Source organism: Balaenoptera borealis, assembly GCF_965194805.1.
Source record: "Balaenoptera borealis genome assembly, chromosome: 1".
NCBI lineage: Eukaryota > Metazoa > Chordata > Mammalia > Artiodactyla > Balaenopteridae > Balaenoptera > Balaenoptera borealis.
The window spans coordinates 191,138,422-191,157,844 of record NC_138860.1 but is presented as its reverse complement, the minus strand read 5'-3'; the positions used below and the strand labels follow the sequence as shown (position 1 = coordinate 191,157,844).

Below are 19,423 nucleotides of genomic sequence, written 5' to 3'. Positions count from 1 at the left end.
CTGACAATTGCTAATACTTGTTGAGCGTACTTGTGATCACCATCATCACTACCAACATCAATATGATCACCATCACCTTCATCATCACCATCAGTATCACCACCATCATCACCATCACCAGCACCAGCATCATATCACCATCATCATCACCATCACCATCACCAGCATCCTATCACCATCATCATCACCACCATCACCATTCCCATCATCACTATCACCATCAGCAACACCACCATCACCATTATCATCATCACCATCAGCAGCAGCAATATCATCACCACTTTCATCATTATAATCACTATCAGTATCGTCATTGCCATCAACATCACCATCATCACCATCATCAATCAACCATCATCACCATCATCAATCAACCATCATCACCATCATCATCATCATCACCACATCATCATCATCCTCCTTATCTTCCTCATCATCATCACCACCACTATCATCACCATCACCATCGTCACCACTTTCTCAACATCACCACTATCACCACCTCCATCATCAATATCACCATCAGCAACAGCACCATCAACATTATCATCATCACCATCATCACCACTTTCATTATCATCATAATAATCATCACCACCGTCATCACCACCATCATCAATATCACTACCATCATAATCACCATCACCATCATCAGCCTCCTTCTCATCACAGGAAGCACAAACACAGGATGAGCACGTACTCTTCATGACAGCATGGCCATCTCTTGACTGGACCAGAAGGATTGTGTAGATGGAGGGTGAGGGAAGACTGAGCAGCCATCTTTCCTGGCTGTCCATTAAACTGGATATCCATTTCAACCTCCCTCTGCCAACAAAGTCTGAGTTGGGTCTCAGGGAAGCTGGTAAATACATAGAGATTACTGAGGCAGGTGAGCACTTCATGGTGAGATTGAGGGTGGTCCCTATTGGCATAACTAGCTTTCAGCCCCACTGGCAAGCTGATTTGGCAGTCCTAGAGGGAAGGCAAGCTGGCTTAGAGATTTATAGTACATGCCACATATTGGGCACAGGTGCATGGGAAGCCATTGGCCAGAACCAACAGTGAACATTGCCACTTTAAAAAATGGGCACCAGAGAATCTGTTCCTGAGGGTAGACACCATGGCCGAGTTAGTCAAAACTGTCACTGACTGGCATGCAATAGGTGCTCAATAAATTATTCTTGAATCAATGGATAAAAGAATGAATGAAGGGAGGCCCATGGCATTCATGGATTTTCTCCAGTTTTCCGAGTGGTGCCTATCCTGTGGACTCAGGAAGGGAATTCCTTGGGACAAACAGAAATAGCCTGGAAGAGAGGCCGCCAGGAAGAGAAAGCTTGTTTTCTGATCATGCCAACTTTGAATCATTTATTAACAACTCCCCCCATGTGGATCATATTCGATAGAGAGGTAACACCTGTTTGTGAGACTGTGTCCTTGAGAGGCTGCCAGAAAAATCTTACACTCTGAAACCCTCCACACTGGACCATGCACACGCGGTGTTCTCACCCCAGGACACGCCGGGTTCTCAAGTGTGATGGGTAGGCCTCTGCACATGGATGTCAGGAGTGGAGAGAGACAGACGCTCAAATGGCGGAGGTGAAACAACGTGGGGAGTCAGCACTCCCAGGGAGCAGGGCGCTGCCACTCGCAGGGGTCTCTGCAGAGCCCCTCACAGCCTTTAGCCCCCAGCTCCTCAGGTGTGGTTCTTGCTGACGGGAGGAGGGTGGGGCCAGAGCCCTGGACCTTTCAAGTGTCCCTCACTGACCAGCAGATTCAGCCCTAGTGTCCACGTCCCAGAAAGGATGTAACAGATGAATTGTCAGGAAGCTAGCCAGGGAGGGGACCAGAGGTGTTACCGGCCTGTCTTTTCTCTCTCCCTCTGCATCTGTGGCTGATGAAAGATGATGCAGGAGGAGGGGGGCAGAGGAGAGAATTCCTGTCCTCTGCCATCCTGGTCCTCGTGTGGGGTTTGCAGACAGCTCTCGGTCAGGGCTCTGGCTGCTTCTGGAGTGGCCAGTCCTGCTGTCCCTGTCCTGCCATTTCCCCTGCCCCCTCCCCCCACCACGTATACACACACAAGTGGAGACGGAGCCGCGAGGCCAGACTGCAGATCCTCTTCTGGGACTTCGGGAAGCATCAACTGCTGGGCCTGGATCTTTTATTCCCTGGAAGCTTATCTGACAGTGAACTTCTTGGAAAGTATTCTGGAAAGGGGAAGATGCTCCCCTGTGATCCAAGTGCCTGAGTCTATAAGGGTGTCAACATACATGTCCCTCTTCCCCACCTTCCCAGTAAATCCTGGGCCATCCTGGCTCCACTTGGGTCTGGCCAAACCCTGCTCTCACTTGCAGGCCAGCTGCCCTGGTGCCCAGACTTGAGGAGCAGAACTTACCCAGGTTGGGAGGAGAGAAAGGAGGGGTGACAGTGCTTACCTGTGCCAGGGGAAGGGCTCGGCAGGTGTAAGAAAGGACACAGCTGCCCAGGGGCCGGGTCAAAGCTCAGGGACTGAGAGAGGCCAGGCTGGGGCCTCCCTTCCCGGGCTCCAGGTGAGAGCAGCCCCGGTACCCACAGCATCTGGCAGGCCCTGTCAACGTGGGCCCCCTGCCAGGGTGTGTGCACATGATGGGACCCGGGATTCAGAGCCGGGTTGATGGGACAGGTCGCCACACCCCCCTTCCTGGGCCCCTTCATCTCATGCCCCTGGTTTCATTGCCCCCCTCCCCCTTTCTCTGTTTCCAGGTTTGGCGGTCCATCAGATCATCACCATCACCGTCTCCCTCATCATGGTCATAGCTGCTCTGATTACAACTCTTGTCTTAAAAAACTGGTAAGGATCCTCGGCCCTTCTGGCCTGGAAACGGGGATCAGTAGGGGTCCCCGGGGAAGCACGCACAGAAAAGTCCTTACTTTTCACACGCGATCTCGGCTCACAGCCCAGGGAATTGTTTCTCTGTTTGGGATGGAGAGCAGCATGCAACTCCTGATCTGCTAAACCCGCTCACCTTTGCCCTGGGCAGCTTGGCTGGCTGGTGAGGGTGTCGCTCCCTGACACTGCCCTTCTGGTGGCTTTCTCTGCAAGACACGAGCCCGGCCTCCTTGACTTAGTTCCTCAGGCAGCAGGTGTCCTGCTCCCAAAGCCCATCCCTTGGATCCCAGTGCCCCTTTGAATGTCACCCTCCCAGCGCGTTTCTCCTTATTTCCCACCAGCAGCCTGAGTGGGGTCCCTGCCTGCCCCTCCCTGTCCTGGGCTGTCCTGGTCTCTTTCTCCTGTCTTCTTCTCACAGCCGTTCTGTGTCTGCTGAAGTAGGTTACTGCTTTGCTCCAGGCGGCCTGTCTTTGCCTATTTCCTCCTGGAAATTGGCCTACTTTGAGGTTGGCCTTGGCTGGGTGTACACACCTGCTACACCCCTGGGAAAATCAGGGAGCTTCTGGCTGACCCTGCTGCTCGCACACTTCCCAGGCCCCTGTCTGCCTGCAGTCACTCCTCCAGCAAACAAGGCTCCTGTTAACATCGAAGCTGAGCGGCCCTCGTAGAATCATACACCCAAATCATCCCCCTGCTGACCAGCGGTAGGAAGTCAGACAGGCTGATGGGAGGGAGCTGCCCTGGAGCCTCCAAGTAACAGAAATGCGTGGAAATGCAAGAGAAAGCTGGTCTCCAGGATTAGAGAGGATGGGGAGGGGAGTGGCATCACCCCAGAACAGACCAGCAAGGCCTTGACGCTCCTGATGGCCGGCAATCCCAGGACCCGGGGCATTTTCTGGGGCAGGTGACAAGGACCACTGTGAGCTCCCAACAGGGCATCTTGGGCAAGGCTGGCTGTCCAGAGAAGGGGCTCCAGAGCCCTGGACCACACGGGTGTTGAGCGGGTCCAGTCCCACTGGCCATCCGGGTGAGGGAAAGCCCCTCCCCCGAAGGAGACCTCGGACTTTGTGACTTTGTAATAGGCAGGCAAGCTTCCTCTTGGTTTTCCCACACTTTTGGGTTTACAGCAAACCCTCAAAGAGTCCTTTGGGAAGGACAACTCAGGGGGGTGGATGAGTGGTTCCATGACCTTGGGGGTGTCCCCTGGCTTTCACATCCATCTTCTTACTTTCATTTATGGGTGGATCTTCCCCACCAGCAATCAGAATTTCTCTCATTGGGAAGACAAGGGAGGGAGTTAACACAATTTATGGGGAGACGGGCTCACACTCCCGCCCCTCGCAGAGCCCCCTCGCTTCGCAAAGGCTGTGAGCGTGAAGGGGGGAAAGGAGGAGAACTGGTGTCCTGAGGAGGCGCCCCCCATCTCCTCCTCTCTTCCCTCCTCTGTGGGGATAGCGCTTCCTTCCATCCTTGTGAACTTGCCCCTCTGGGGGTTGGGAGGGGTCCCTACGTACCTTCTCCATCAAATTCCTTGGCCAACAAAGGTGGGACCCCCGTGTCTGGTCTACACAGCGTCTAGAAGCCTCTGTGGTCCAGAAGAACAGGGAATTAAGGTGGGTACCCCGGGGCACAAGGCACAGTTCTCTCCATAGATCCCAATGATCCAGTTTCATTTCCAACTTGTGAGCCTGGGCAGAGGAGGGGCTGAGGATAAGGGTTCCCCAGTTTTCACTCTCCCCAAAGATAATTGCATGGTCCATTCCAAATGAACGATGGCCACCCCGACCTGTGCACGTGGCTTTCCCCGTGGGCACCCATCACAGTTTCCATCCCATCCAGGTGTTCCTGGGGAAACTGAGTCAGCGCCTCTGCCCAGCTGACATTCTTTGGCCAAACCAGGCCTCCGCTCTCCGATAACACAGGTCAACCCCTTACCTTCTAATCCTCCCTGCAATAATGGCCGCATTTAAAATTCAAATTTTATTTTATTTTTTTTTTGAAAAAAGAGCTGATTGCTTGATTGTGGTTGATCTTTCTGAAGAGGCTGGGAATTACCATTTAATATTAAATGATGTATAATTAATGCCTGGAGATAAAGGTTCCACAGTGTAAGCGCTGGAGATGTTTGTGGGTCTCGGCGTCTGCCCATCCCCCCACCCCCACCCTGACTTCTCTCTCCTCCAGCTGCGCCCAGAGCGGGAACCCTCGTAGGAACAGCCACCAGCGGAAGACAAACCATCAGGAGGAGAGCTGCCAGAACCTGACGGACTTCACGCCCGGCCGGGTGCCCAGCAGCCTGGACATCTTCACGGCCTATAACGAGACCCTCCAGTGTTCGCACGAGTGTGTCCGGGCATCTGTGCCCGTGTACACTGACGAGACGCTGCACCCGGCCGGGGAGTACAAATCCACGTTTAACGGGAACCGGTAAGCACAGGCTTGGGCCAGACCCGGCCGTTGTCCCCTCCTGGGGATGCAGGGGCTGTTTATCTGTGTCAGGCGGCCTTCCCATCTCTTTGTGATGGTCCAAGCAAACACAGGCAGCTAAGTTTGCTGAGATGAGACAGGAGGGGCACAGTAGACATAAAATGGTGCTAAGACATCCAGCAGCCAGGGTTCACTTCCAGACCCCTGCGCTTAGTGGATGGACTTGTCTTGCCCGGCCCTGGATCCCACATGGTGGAGGCTGAGCGGGCATTATGGGGTGCAGAATCCAAAGCCAGCCTCATAGTCTCAAGCCTCCCAAATGTCAACAAATCATGATTGGTCCCTCCCTGGTCAATATCTCTGAACCCCCATCACTAAAATGTCAGCAGCAAAAATATCAAATACCAACCAGACTCCTGGTTATTAAACACTCATTTTTATGAATCATATGTAATCCCTCAAAGAAGACATGCCTCTAAAACCATCCCTGGGAATATTTAAGAAACCCTTGAGTCAGCTTCTGAAAGTTTATCCGGAATTAGATTAAAACGTCAATAGCTATTTTTTTTAAAAGTGAGCACACACTCATGCATCATTTTGTAAATTAAAAGAAAAAGAATTCTCCAATAACTTAAAGATCTTAGGAAGAAATGAGCAGGACACCAGGCTGACCTGAGGGGCCCACAGTCAGTGGCAGGAGTGGCGGCTGGAGACACTGCCCAAGGTGCCCTACGGGGCTTCTCCCAGAACCCAGGTCGAGGAGACTCGGGGGGACCTTCAGCTGTTGTGCCCGTAGTTAATGTCACTTTGTCCCGTCCTGGAGAGCGAGTGGGTGTTCCTTAAACACCTTCTGCTTCTCCTCTCTTTGTGTCTCCACACCAGACTCTGCCGTATTGTCGAGAGCAGAAACCTCAGACCATCCTTCTAAACGACTTTGCTTTTACTCGACAGCATTTGGGGAGCTCGTGGGTTGCACTCCAGCCGTCCAGAAGGACGAGTTCACAAAGAATTGGCAGAAGGATTTTCAAACCATTTCATTGAATGCGTGTGTGCCTGTCTGGATGTAAATCCTGGCCAGCCAGTGCTTCAGGCTTTGGGGGAAGGAGGGGAAGGGAGTGGATGGGTCTTGGTGTTTCGCTGTGTCTCTCTCTCTGCCCCTGTGTCCTAGGAGAGCCCTGTACACGTGCAGGGGGGGCATAGCTGGCTGGTGTGGAAGCACTGGATGGGACAGGTTCTTGCCCTGGGGCTGAAGGTGATGCTCTGTTGGTTCCCACTGGCCTTGGGAAATGGTAGCTCGGTCTCAAAGGGGATGAAACACCTGGTGGTGGGGGGGGTGGTACGCATTTTAGGCATCAGGCCCTGCCCTCTCTAGAATGTGCAGTAAAGTGGGTAGAATCTCTGCCCTCAGAGGCAGAGACCCTGAGCTTTGCATTGTCCTGGAAATCAAAAACTGAAATCTGGAGATGGTACCACTGTGGGTCTCAGGACCAGGTTCCTCCCATGTGTGGATCCCTCAGGCTGCATGTCCTCCAAGGCCTTCCAGGATGGAAGGGAGCCCTGGGCAGCATAGGGAGGGGAGGCCAGTGGGTCCAGGCCGAGCATCACCTTCCTGGGGTTCTTTTCGACTCGAGAAGCCAGTCTTCTGCCACAGGTCTGAGCCGGCCTGCCTGTCGGGTGTTATGTACCAGCCCTCGTGAGCCCGTTTTTTCTGCTTGCTGCAGACCCTCTTCTTCTGACCGGCATCTTATTCCTGTGGCCTTTGTGTCTGAGAAATGGTTTGAAATCTCCTGCTGACTGGCCGAAGGCTTTTTTACCTCCTGGGGGCAGGGCAGACGCCATGTGTCTGTTTTATGGTATGTACCTCTTTTATTGGACCTTGATTGATTTTCCCTTGGCCTCCCCTTTCCCACCCCCGTCTCGCCTCTGGGATAACTGGGAGCCCTTCTGGACATGGCAGGTGAAATTCCAAGGGCATCACTGTTCTGGATGCAAACCAGAGGGCCGGGCTTGTGGTCTCTCTGCTGCACTCGTTAGAAATGCCCCATGTCCTGGTGGAAGGGAGTAACAGACTCAGGAACCCCCTGCTTGGCACCCTGGCCATTTCCGTCAGTGCCGTTCCATCCCCTAGGATGGCCTGCAGAGCAGGAAACACCAGTTCTGGAAACGAGCTACAAGTACACTTCTCATTTCCCGCAATGAGAAGAGATCAGGGCCCCAGCCAAGTGGGCAGACGTCATGCCTCCATCACATCTTTACATGGCGGGGAGGGGTGGGAGAACACAGAGTGGAATTAAAATACAATTTTGAAATATAAATATAAGAGATAAGAAAGAAAATGATAAAGAAAGAAAGTGAAGAGTTGAGACATCTACTAATTTGAAGCCAGGGACCGGTACCAAAACAGGATGAATTTTCCACGCTCTGCTGGATAGGAACATTTGGTTTGCTTTCAGTGATATTGACTTTGATGCTAACGTTAAATTGCTTTCTTCTGTGCCGAATCTCCCAAACACGCGAGCTGCTGGGGGGAAGAGCATCTCACCCCATGACTGCACATTCTGGATGCACAGTCAATAGAGGCGACCAGGGTTTTTGTTTTTTTTTCTTTTTCTCTTCTGATGCTAGGTTTTTCAAAGGATGACATCTTGCTCATCCACAGAGAGCATCTTTTTCCCCCCAGATATTCCTTCTAAATGTGTCATCAGATCCCTTCCAGGAGTAGGGAACCCAACTTCTAGGCTTATTGATATTTAAAAATTTTTTTTCCTTACTTTTGCTCATCTTCTGATACGGGGACTGAGCGGAAAATGCCATTGTCAGAGTCAAGGGAGGGCCTGGGGTGAGGGTGGTGTCTTTTTGGGGTGCACATGGGACCCTCAGAGGCCTCTGCTTGCAACACTTAGCTGGGGTCGGGGGGCCCAGCTGCTTTGAGAAGCAGGTGTGAATCAATCAGTTCCTAATCCCAGCCCTAGTGAATTGCATCTTTGCTCCAAATCAAATCTCCAGCCCTCACTTCCTGTCCCAAAGCCAAAATGATCCACTTAGCTCTATGTTCAGTTGATGGATGAAGGAATATAATGAGATTAAAAGGGAAAGTGACCCTCCCCACCCAAAGGCCTTTGCTGAGATGTGCAGGTGAGACAGGTAAGAGGAGGTCCGTCCCCAGCATTCAAGGGCCAGATGCCCTGGGCATGGCTCATCCGCCAGAAATTTGTGCCTTTGTCTGCCTGGATGTGATTCCTCATTAAGGCCACGGGTGAGCTCCCTTTGGAGTTCTGACCAGGCCAGCGACGGGGAGCCTGCCTATTAGCTGCGGAGTTCTTGCCTGCCTGGTGAGGCCTCTGCAGGGCGGCCAGGTGGGCACCAGCATCTCCGTCGGGATTTCAAATATGCATAAACACATAAGGCATTGACCTGGGAGATGCCAGCCATGTGCATCAAAGACCTCTGCTCTCTTCCTCCAAGAGCTGCGGGCCTGTGGCCCAGGAGGTGGACATGCCTTCCACTCCAGGTAGCCCCAAACTGGGGTGGGGTGGGGACAGTTCCCTAATGGGACATTCACATGGCAGCTCACTGGAGCACTCTTGATGTCTAGAGACTCATTCGGTCTTCTCAGCAGTGCATCTTACAGGGGAAACTGAGGCCCGGTGAGGGGACGTGACTTGCCTGAGGCCAGTCAGGTTGTAAGTGGTAGGGCCACGTGACCCCAGGTCACCTGGCTCCAGGGCCATGCTCCGACCACCGGTCAGAGAGCCTTGACTGCCATCCCCCGTGGATGCCTCTGCCCCGTTCCGTCCCCGGCCCGACCCCAAGTGGGAAGAGGGTTGGGTTGTGGGAGATGAGGGTGGGCTTTCCAGCTGCCTTGGCATCCCTGCTGGGGCCACTCAGCCTGACTCTGCAGGGCAGGGACATAGCAGGTGGGAGGCCAGCCCCCGAGCCTCCGAAAGCCTGGGCCGGGGACCTCCTCCTTCACATCGGCGTGTGGAGCCACCTCCCTGGCTTTAAAACAAAATCAAACTGGGGGAGAGAAAAGTGCTTTTATTCATGTCTTTGCTCCAGAAGACCTTCCTGTGCCATTAGCCTGTTTCTCTCTCCAGAAGCACGGGGCACAGATGGAGTGGGGTAGGCTCTCCCCATGTGCCACCCTAGATGGCCCCGGGGACCACGTTCTCCGGAAGGTGTCTGGACCCCACTTCCCAACTCCGCCCGAGGAGCTATTTCAGGACCACCCCCATCTACAGGAGGGGGCACCTCTGTGTTGGAAGAGTTCAACCCACTCACGTGGATCTCAGGTGGGCGGTTTGGGGAGGTGAGAAGAGGCGACGGGGCTTACTGGGAGCTTGGCCACGCTCAGACACCGTGCCTGCAGACTCAGGGCAACGGCTCCCTCCAGCCATCTCCTCCCGCAGACACGGACCAGGAGGACCCCGCGAGCAGCCTTGTTAGTCCTTGATAAATGCTTCCACGTCCCTTCGCTGTGCCTCGGACGGACTGTTTATCACTCACTGGGAGGGAAGCATTTGGATTCAAAGTATCCCTGATGCTTACAGTTAGTGCCTGGACATGAAGATGGAGTGGTGAAGAGCCAGGAAGACGGCTCAGATTTACTGGGGTTCTTATTGTCCCTTAAATAAATAGCAATTAATACTAAAACATTCAATTAAGGTCTAAGAGCCAGCAGAGATATTTATCTCTTGCATAACTGTTAAGCCTCTCCAGATGCATTTTTAATGATGCTACAGCAGTCTGTTACCGCACCGTCTTGCATGCTCACGCTAACCCACACGTACATCTGGGACCTGAGCCCCGCCCAGTCTGCTTCCCTGCTGGCGGGTTGACAGCAATGCGCTGGGGCTTGTGAACACAGGTGACCCAGCCTGGGCAGAAGTTAAGCCTGTTTGCCTAGATTGAACCTCTACAAGAGATTCCGGCAAACTCTTGCCTCAAACCCCCTCCGTGGTGGAGCCTGATTGAATGCTCTGGATGAGACAAAATGAGTTGGCCTTTCCTGCTCCGAAGAAAGGGACCTTGGACACACAACTGCCATTGGCTCTTGGGCTAATTTCCTGTCATTTTTCATGTAGCGAGTAAACTTCAGAAAACCTCACCAGTGTTCAGATCTTTCCGTTTGCCAAGGCCACTTCATTCTGAGCCCAGCCTGACAAGTCATAAAAGCTCTTGCATCTGAAGCAAGTGAGAAATAAATCATGTGTTATTATTATTTTCAAAAACACGCCAAAGATATAACTAATAAAAAAAAAAACAACAACAAGAAAACGCACCTGAGCCTTCCCACTTTGTTCTAAAAAATACATTAACAGAATATCCAGCTTCTGGAAATCAAAGGAACATTTTCTTCAAAGCAACATCCAGACCTTCCTGGAAACCATTCTCTCCCCAAGCTGAGAACCGGCACCAAGGAAACCGGTGGGGAAGGAGTTTTTTTCAGGAAGTGGAGAAACTAACTAGAGGCTCCACGCTCCAGGAGGCCTTGCTGCCTTCTGCCTGTTCTCTTTGTTCTGCAAAAGCTGATGCTGATCTTTAAGCCCAGGACCCCCCGTGTGGTTCGCAGCCCGGCGGTGCCCAGGAGCCGCGCATCCCCGTCTGGGCAGCAGAGGGCACTGGTTTCTCCCAAGTCAGAATTCATCCTGGATCCGATCGCTCAGATCTCTCAGCAGCCACAGCTTTTCTTTCTGGCCCAGAGTCTTGCATGCACACCCTCGCCGGGTACACTGCCTCGCCGGTGCCCTTCTCCAAGCAGGACGCACCTCCCCCTCCCGCCCCTCCCAGGGTTATTGCCAGGCTGAGAGGCTCTTGCTCTGAGCCTTTGGAGCAGAAAAACCCGAGCCCTCCCCCACGAGCTGAGTGTAAGCAGCAGGGTTTCAGCTGGAATGTAGGGCAGGCCTGGGAGATGGCCAGGTAGCCTCAGACCCCTCCTTCTTCTTGCAGGGGACAGTCACCTCTGCAGGAAGCCAGCACTGCTGTTCCAATGGCAATTCAAGGCGCAGAGTTGGAGCCATCGCTCCTTCTCTCTCTCTCTCCTTTTTTTTCATCCCGAGATGCCAGATAGAAGCAGATGCTGGAAGGTTTGGAAGAGGCTTGGCCCCCATGTGGCCCAGGAGCCCCTCCATCCATCCTCCCAGGCAGGCAACATGTGAAGGTCATTCCAGGCAGATAAGGGGATAAGGACAAAGCTCCTTTTACAGAGACGCCTCTTCTCTGAGTTTCATCCAGTGTTGATTTTTCTCCCCAGGCTAGGCTCCAAGCTGGCACCTGGGCAAACCTAGGTGGACCTGGCAGGCACCCTGTGACACCTGGGTGACATGTGACATATACATGCTCAGATACAAACCAGTGCAGGTCGTCCTGTGCCTGAGAAGCCATAGAACCGATGCTGTAACAGAAATGAAACAGAGACTACGTTTAGGAAAGGAGGGGGTATCCACAAAGGTCTCCCCAGGGAGGTGACCATCAGCAGAAACTTGGGGGACTTCAGGTAGGAGATTTGCGATTTGAGGCCAGGGTGCCACCTGGAAGAGGGAGAGGGAGAGGGAGGGATGGGGGAAGAGGGGGCGGGACCTTGTCCTGAAGAATCTGAGGAGCCACTGTAGAAGCACTGAAGACTTTTAAGCGACAGATAATATCTGTTTGGAAAAACCCCTGGGAGACGCTAGCCCCAGGGAAGCAGCAGGAGCAGCACCTCCCTTGATCTGTCTGGTTAAGGTCACAAGAAAGGATAGGAGAGCAGCCCCAGGCTACAGTTCTCAAGGAAACCTTCCTTCTTAGGGAAGGAGGCCCTGTGGCTCACGGTCCCACCCTGGACCCGTCTGAGGGTGGAGAGGGGCGCGGTGGTCATCCTGCTGGGACAGCAGGCAGCAGCTCAAACTGGAGACTGTCCCAGGACAGGGCAAATGGTCACGAGGCCCAGCTTTTGGTGTCCCCATATTTTTTCAATGTATTTTAAAAATTTTTTAAATTGTAGTAAAATATACAGAACATAAAATTGATCATTTTAACTGTTTCTAACAGGACAGTTCTCTGGCATTAAGTACATTCACAATTGCTTGCACAACCATCACCACCATCCATCTCCAGAACTCTTTTCATTATCCCAAACTGATTTTCTGTCTCCCTTAAACACTAACTCCTCCAGCCCCCAGCACCCAGCATTCCACTCTTCATCTCCACGACAACTCTAGGGACCACATATAAGGGGGGATCACATCGGATTTGTCTCCACGTTTTTTTAACTTTCCAAAGATTAGAAAACAGATAGACATACAAGAAGGACATTCCTCTCTGTTTTAACCACCTCCCACCCCCAAATCCTAGAGAGCGGAGGGGGCGGGAGGGGCCGGGGCACAGCTGGAGTAATGCTGCCGAAAGTGGTCCAGCACACATCTGACGGGATGTCCGTTTCATCACACGTGATGACACCCCTGCTGACAGCAGGGCAGGCCATCCCACAAGAGATGAGTAGATGCCCCATTTTGGCCTCCTGGAGTTGCCCAAACAGGTGTCATTTAGAGGTAAAAGGCAAGGCAAGGTGATGAGCAGGGGCCCTGCCTTCCTCGTCCAGACTGGGAGGGGTCCTGGAGAGGGAACAGGCACTGCCACCCCTCCCCACGTGGAATAGACTTTGGCAGGCCGATGTCCTTGGAGAAGATGACGGAGTCAGTGCTGACCAGATGCTGTCCTGCGGGCTGCAGGTGTGTCCCCCCACCTGGACGCCCTTCAGCCCTCTGTCCTGTCGAGGATCACCCAGGGGGCTTATTTGATTCAGGAGAAAGAGCCCTACCCCCTAGTCTCTTTAGAAGAAGGGTGCCATGACCTTCTTCTTTATACCATTTTGAGGGTCCGCATTTCCTGCAGTGTGGGTGCAGGTGAGGGCTCTGAGTGACAGCAGAGAGAGGCATGGCCCCATCCTCATAATGGAGCTGCAGCTTTGAGCCAAAGCCCCTCCGACCCGAGCTGTGGGGCGTCCCGACTCACCTGGCCGTGCCCGGGATGGCTGTAGTTCTCTGACTCCCTGGGGGATGCTGACTTAGGGGTCTGTCACTGAGGCAGGATGACTCTGGGGTCCCCATTTTCCGAGGTGGCACCCCCAGGCTGGGCAAGAGCCACCGGCTTCTTTGCAGCCCGCTGACTTGGCCTGCAAGCATGGTGGTTCACGGTTTTTCTCTCTCCAGCAAGATCACCTCTTGGGGAGATCCGGGAGGTGGTTTTTCTGATGCAATCCATTAGCCTCTCCTGAGTCCCAGCCTCAGCGAGCGTCCAGCTGAGCAGTGGATTGAAATGGACTCCATTGCTTCCCATAGCCCCTCTGTGGAGCTGGGGGTCCCTCTGCGGAGCTGGCGGTCCCTCTGCCTGTGGTGGTGGGAGCTGGAAAGGGAGCGAGCAGGATGCTGGATGCATTCAGTCACCTGCAGGCCTGGGGTGCCACACCCCTTGTGAGTTAATGCTGGGGGTGGGCCCAGTGCCCTCTCGTGAAGCCCAGACCCCCTCCCACGCAGGCAGGAGGACCACTCCATCAGTTACCGTAGTTAACACGAGGTTCCCCCCGGGATTCCTAACGTGTGTACCAGCCCCTGGTGACCAGGTTCAGTGAGACAGGCTTGGCATCCCCAGGACACTTGGGTGTCATTAGCCAGGGAGCCGTGCACCTGGGTCTCGGTGACGGAGGCTCAGAGGGGCTGCGTAGACACCTCCTGCCCTCGGCTCGCTGCCATTTAATCTCTCCTTGTTTTCTTTCCATGCAGGATTCCGTTGGTGAACCTGTAAAAAAAAAAAAAAAAAAAAAAATTACAAATTACAAAAAAACACAAAACCTAAAACTAAACTATCTAAGGGGAGGGTCCCCACACCTACCACTTCTGTTTGCCGGTGGGGAACTCACAGAGCAGGACGCTATAGGCCAAATATATTTTTATAAAAATGCCGACGCCTATGGGGAACTGCCTTCTCCGAGAGCTTCTTTGGGGAACAGAAAGAAGATGATCCAAGAGAAAGAGCTGGAGACAGAGAAAGGGCAGGAGGACACACCGGAAGCTGGGATTTGTACTGCGATTTTGAACCTGTGCCAATAATACCATTATGTGCCATGTACTGACCCGAGAGACTTGGTGACAAAGCCGAAGCCAAGCGAACCACGAGGAGAAATCTTACAGAAAACAGGAGTGGGCATCTCTTCCGATAGAGTTGCTATTTCTGGTTAATGTACATATATAAATATATAAAGACACACAGACATACACACACACACACACACACACACACACATACACACACACCCCTTTTTTGTACTGTAGCAATTTTTGAAGACCTTCAATGTTCCTTTTTAAAGAAAAAATGTGTTCTCGATTACAAAATCTGATTTCTTTAACATGCTTAGTATGAACAGAATGAACTGGTGTTTTCTACTTTGCAAACTCACACACAGGCATACACGCGCATACACACACACACGTACGCACATATATATGCATACATCGGAAATGCAGTTCCGCGAGAGAGCGTCTTCTTCCTGGTGACCTGGTGTCCCATTGCCATCCATGCCAGGTGGCCTTGATGCACGCCAACTGGCCCTTGAATGGCATGTCCTGCGTTTGCTAGGTGTTTGGTGAGTGGCGCGATGTGTGATTTATTATCTTGGGCCAGAATGAAGAATGCCATGGTTTTATATACATACATACATATATGTAATCTATATACATATAAATACGATCTTTTTTCATTGAATTGTTTGAAGAAGCTACCTAATAGCCATGTGCACACGTGTGTGGCCGGCCACTTACAGATGGGCCTGAGCGTCAGATTGGTGGGGGCTGGTGGATTCTTGGCCATCTTTGTGTTATACAAGCATAGACCGAATTAAAGAAATTTTCCAGTTGCAAAAATTAAAGGAATATATCCTTATAATGTGTGTGCATATGTCAGAGCAGAACTCAGAAATATGTGAGCTCCCCGTTCGTTTGGCAAGGAGCACTGGATCCCTGGGTCAGTGTGCTTTGCATTTCTTTCCCACATGTTGGCACTCAGAGGTTGCCTGCTTTTTCTTGAGCCCAAGAGTGACTTTAAATTTTGGTGCAGATGGTGGCAAAGATGCTGTCTCTTGTCGGCTCCCATTGGTCAACCTGTGTGCTCTGCCATCAAGAATTCTACTGTGGAGCCTCCCAGTGGAAATAGGGGCCCAGACAGGAGTCTCTTTACAGAGGATCCCAACCACACACTTCATTGAAAATACTCCCTCCCAGCCCTCACCTTACAAAGGCGCCCTGATGCCCCATCGTGCGGTTAGTGGGGGGGCGCTGTAAGGGATGGGGGGTCCATCTGGGCTTCGTGCTTCCCAGTTAGACAGAGGGCGTGCCCTCCTTATGGGGACCCCAGATTCGGTGCATGTGGCCTGTCCCCTATGAGTGATTTCACCAGTAGGTCCTGCAATGCCACAGACCAGTTTGGCAGGCAGGGAACTAACTCCCCCCACCCCCCTCCCACTTATTGGTCAGGCCGGTGACCTGATTCTTCCACCAGGCTCCCTCTGCAACACCTTGAAATGTGCTTGAAAAGTTGGCTTTGGTACCTTTTGAAATATGGGAGAGTAAAATGATGCCAGTGGAGGGAAAACGTCATTTTATCGCACCCATTAAGATCGGTATTGGTGATAACTGCTCAAAAAGTAGGAAAGTTGGATTTTTGGTTTTCGTTTTGTCATTCCGCATCTCCCCCCAAAGCTTGAACAGGACGCTGCAAACATCCACCCCTGGCATCCATCGCCTCCAGGCTCTAGACTCACTGCACGGCGCTCCACTCTCTACCCGGCATCGAGCTCACCCATCTCATTATCCTCCGGTCACTCTCCCGCTGGAGGGAGGCTCTGGGGCCTTCCTGACTCAGGCGAGCACAGCTTGGTGTGAGTGCCAGCTGAGGGCTGTCAGCACCCTTCAGGGCCGTGGGACCTGCCGCTCTGTGTCGGATGCTCTGAGACGGAGGTGGTAGCTGTGGGGCCTGTTCTACCACCGACAGCAGAGCCTGGGGTTCCTGGCAGGGTTGCAGCTCAGCTACTACTGTGTCACCTCTGACTGCAGCTCGGCCCTTTCCCCGGACCTCAGGCTGCCCTCGGGATGCCTGAGCCCCGGGTGGTACCGAGCTTTCGAAGGAACCTGAAAATAGCGACCCCCTCCCACCCCCAACACACACACACACACGCACACGCACACACACACACACAAGCCCCTTGGCTCGCGCTCAGGGCAGGGCTGGGGGACGCACATAAGGCCACCAGACAAGCCACACTTGCAGTTCCCCACCGGGAAGTCTAACATCTGTCAAGACAAATCCACTTTGGGGAAGGCTACCATTTCATGATGATGGAGGAAGTGTGTGTAGAGATGTTTTATTTTATTTTTTAAATGGTTACCTGGAAACACGATCTCTATACAAGGAGACAGCAAATGAAAAGTGAGCAGGCTTACAAAACTCAGCTCCACCCACAGTCAAGTCTATGAAACGATACAACGTGGGTTTTTTTCCTGAATCAGGCCCCGTGTACACGTGTCCAAGCATTGTATGTATCTATGTCTGATGAGTTTGGCCCGGCTACCCTTCCTCAGCCCTGGGGTGATGTCCTGGGTCCGTCAGTGTTCCTTCTTCTTGGCTCCTTGGATTTCAGAATCCATCAGCGATCCCTCTGTGATCAACCTCAGAGCTGTAACTTCTTAGGCCCCAGAGCCCCAGTTCTTACATTTGCTTTAGCTTTTTTTTTTTTCTTCTTCAAGAAAGGTACTCAAAGGAAGGTACTCACCTATTGTTTGGTGAGGTCCCCAAAGATTTGTCCACCTCCATCTTATCCCCTCAGGGAGTCTGAAACCCCACAATCATCAGCCCCTGGGCAGCACATCACCTCTGTCCCTTGCCTACCTATTGACTCTGAAAACTTTTAAAACAACTGGGCTTGGCTTTCAGGAACTCTCTGCTGTGTGGTCAAGTCTATTTCTAGGCTTAATCACTTCTATGTGTACTTGATGCCATTTTTATCTGGTTGAAATAACGGGTGTAATTCCTTTCGTTTACAAGTTCTGAGTGCCGAGGGGAAGATGCTCCAGGCAAGATCAGGAAAGCCTCCTGACCTTTTCCTACCAGACTCAGAGTCCAGCAGTGTCCAAGGAGAGGCCACTTAGGAAGCCGTGATTTCTCCGAAGTGTTTCCAGTCCTTCCCAGTCCTGAGTGCGGGTGGACTTTGTGTGTTGTCTTCAACTCCCAGACATTCATCTCAGTCCTCCACGGAACATTTTAAACTTAGAAACCTACACTCATCAGCAGATCCTGCCACCTTTCAGAATTTGACCACCAGGAATTCAGTAATTACTACAGGGACCTTGCCCTCTTCAAACATTCTTACTTCTGACAAGTTTGTTACTCTTTCTCGGCCACATTTCAACACCAATCAGAACTTTCCTTACAGGTTTTGGTCTTCAGGAATTCTGTGTGTGGATGTCCACTCCCATGTGTTAGCTCACGAAATGGACACAATAGAAAATAGACACTTTTGCCCTGTATGGTCTCTATTTGACTCTATCGCCCATAGAGATATTCCATCTCTTTTGCTTCTTCTCCCAGATGGTTCAGCATCATCAGTAGCTCAAGATGTTTATCTTGGAAGATAATAAGAGGAACCAGGGCTGAGGTTCAGGGCTGGGACCAGCAGCTCTCTTATGGTCAGGCTGGATCTTCTCAAACCTTTCATTTCAAAACGGCATCCGTACACACTTTTTCTTTGTCCACATTTTGACACTCTTTCATCAGGGAGATCTCAGCCCAATTGAGTCTTGACATTCCACTGGGCTCTCTTACCCTGGCTCTTCCAAGGAGCTATTGCACAAGTTAGGATGGGAAAAGATACTGAGTTCTATTGAGATTCAGCTCTCATTCTTGCTGCAGCATGGGAGTTCTTTAAGAAGGCACTACTCGTATATGCACTTAAGAGAGAAACATCTCTTTGTGGCTCCTGCAATTAGCTGAAAATCCGTCCATCTGCTTATTCAACAAAGACTTGTTGAACCTCTGCCATGTTGGTGATCAGTGAGGAGCAAGATGGACATGGTCCTGCCCCTGTGGGTTTTACTTTCTATGCCAGGTAGAGGAAGACAATTGACACAGAGCAAACAAAATAATTTCAAGAGAACGATGAATGATAGGAAAGCAGCAGAGCAGAATCATAGGAAAGAAAGAAAGAGAAATGGGAGTTGTCTGGGCTTCTTCATCTGGCCATCATTTCCAACTGGGAAATCATCACTTGCTTCCTGAAGGTCAGTCTGGGATTGAGGGAGCAAGAACGCCTTACTCTTATTTCCTGGATAAAAATGCAGTGCCAAGGAATAAGATGTCCTAGTCGTGACACGTTCTTCCACCCCTCAGTCATTCTAGCAAGGAGTGACATGACAGGGGAAACAGAGAGATGGGACCAGGATGAGGTATATCACCCAGGTGATGAACTTGGTCTCTTCCTGGATGGCTGTCCCCCTCTCTCCCAGGTCCCCTCCCCATCCCTAGGTTGTCAAGTCACCATTAGGTCAACCAAGCCTCAAGGAGGACAAAGGAATTCAAGGACAGAGAGGAGGCCCACTGGACACCAGGGTCCCCAGGGAGAGCCACTCCTCCTCATTAGAGAAGGCAGCTGCCTTTTCCAAAGTTCAACCTCAATACAGAACATACTCAGTAACATACTTCTTAAACAACATCTGCTTTTATTCCAAAACATGCTGTGATTCATGTAATTTTGGAGTGGTTACTTTGGTGCAGTTTGTCAATTTCCTATGCTGTACTGTTTTTTGATAGTTTGTTTGTTTTCCAATGTAAATAGCACAGCCCACATAAATGAGCCAAACTCTCACCATCTGAGAATCTTTGATTATTCTTCCCAACTTGTGCTTTTTCGCCTACTCTGAGCCAAGATCTCTGTGTTAGTTACACTCAGCGTTATTCCTGGGGCTTCCATCCAGGTCTTAAATGATTGATTGTCATTTTGAAATATGCTCCCAGCCCTTCATTCCAAAAACTGTGAGGCATGGTTGGGCAGTTTTGCATTTCTGTGTTTCGAGTTTGCATTTGAATGTAAAGAGTGGGCTAAAC

General features: G+C 51.7%; 1 protein-coding gene across 2 annotated transcripts in view; it reads left to right on the top strand.

The window, feature by feature from the left end:
• Positions 1 to 15,197, top strand: part of AJAP1 (adherens junctions associated protein 1) — a 116,161-nt gene extending 100,964 nt beyond the window's left edge. For both annotated transcript variants that reach the window (XM_082354549.1, XM_082354550.1), the window contains exons 3-6: positions 2,743 to 2,830; positions 5,054 to 5,296; positions 7,018 to 7,149; positions 14,056 to 15,197. In XM_082354549.1, coding sequence (XP_082210675.1) covers positions 2,743 to 2,830; positions 5,054 to 5,296; positions 7,018 to 7,090 — 404 coding nt within the window. In that variant the 3' untranslated portion in view covers positions 7,091 to 7,149; positions 14,056 to 15,197. The remainder of the gene's footprint in view (positions 1 to 2,742; positions 2,831 to 5,053; positions 5,297 to 7,017; positions 7,150 to 14,055) is intronic.
• Positions 15,198 to 19,423: the final 4,226 nt, after the last annotated feature.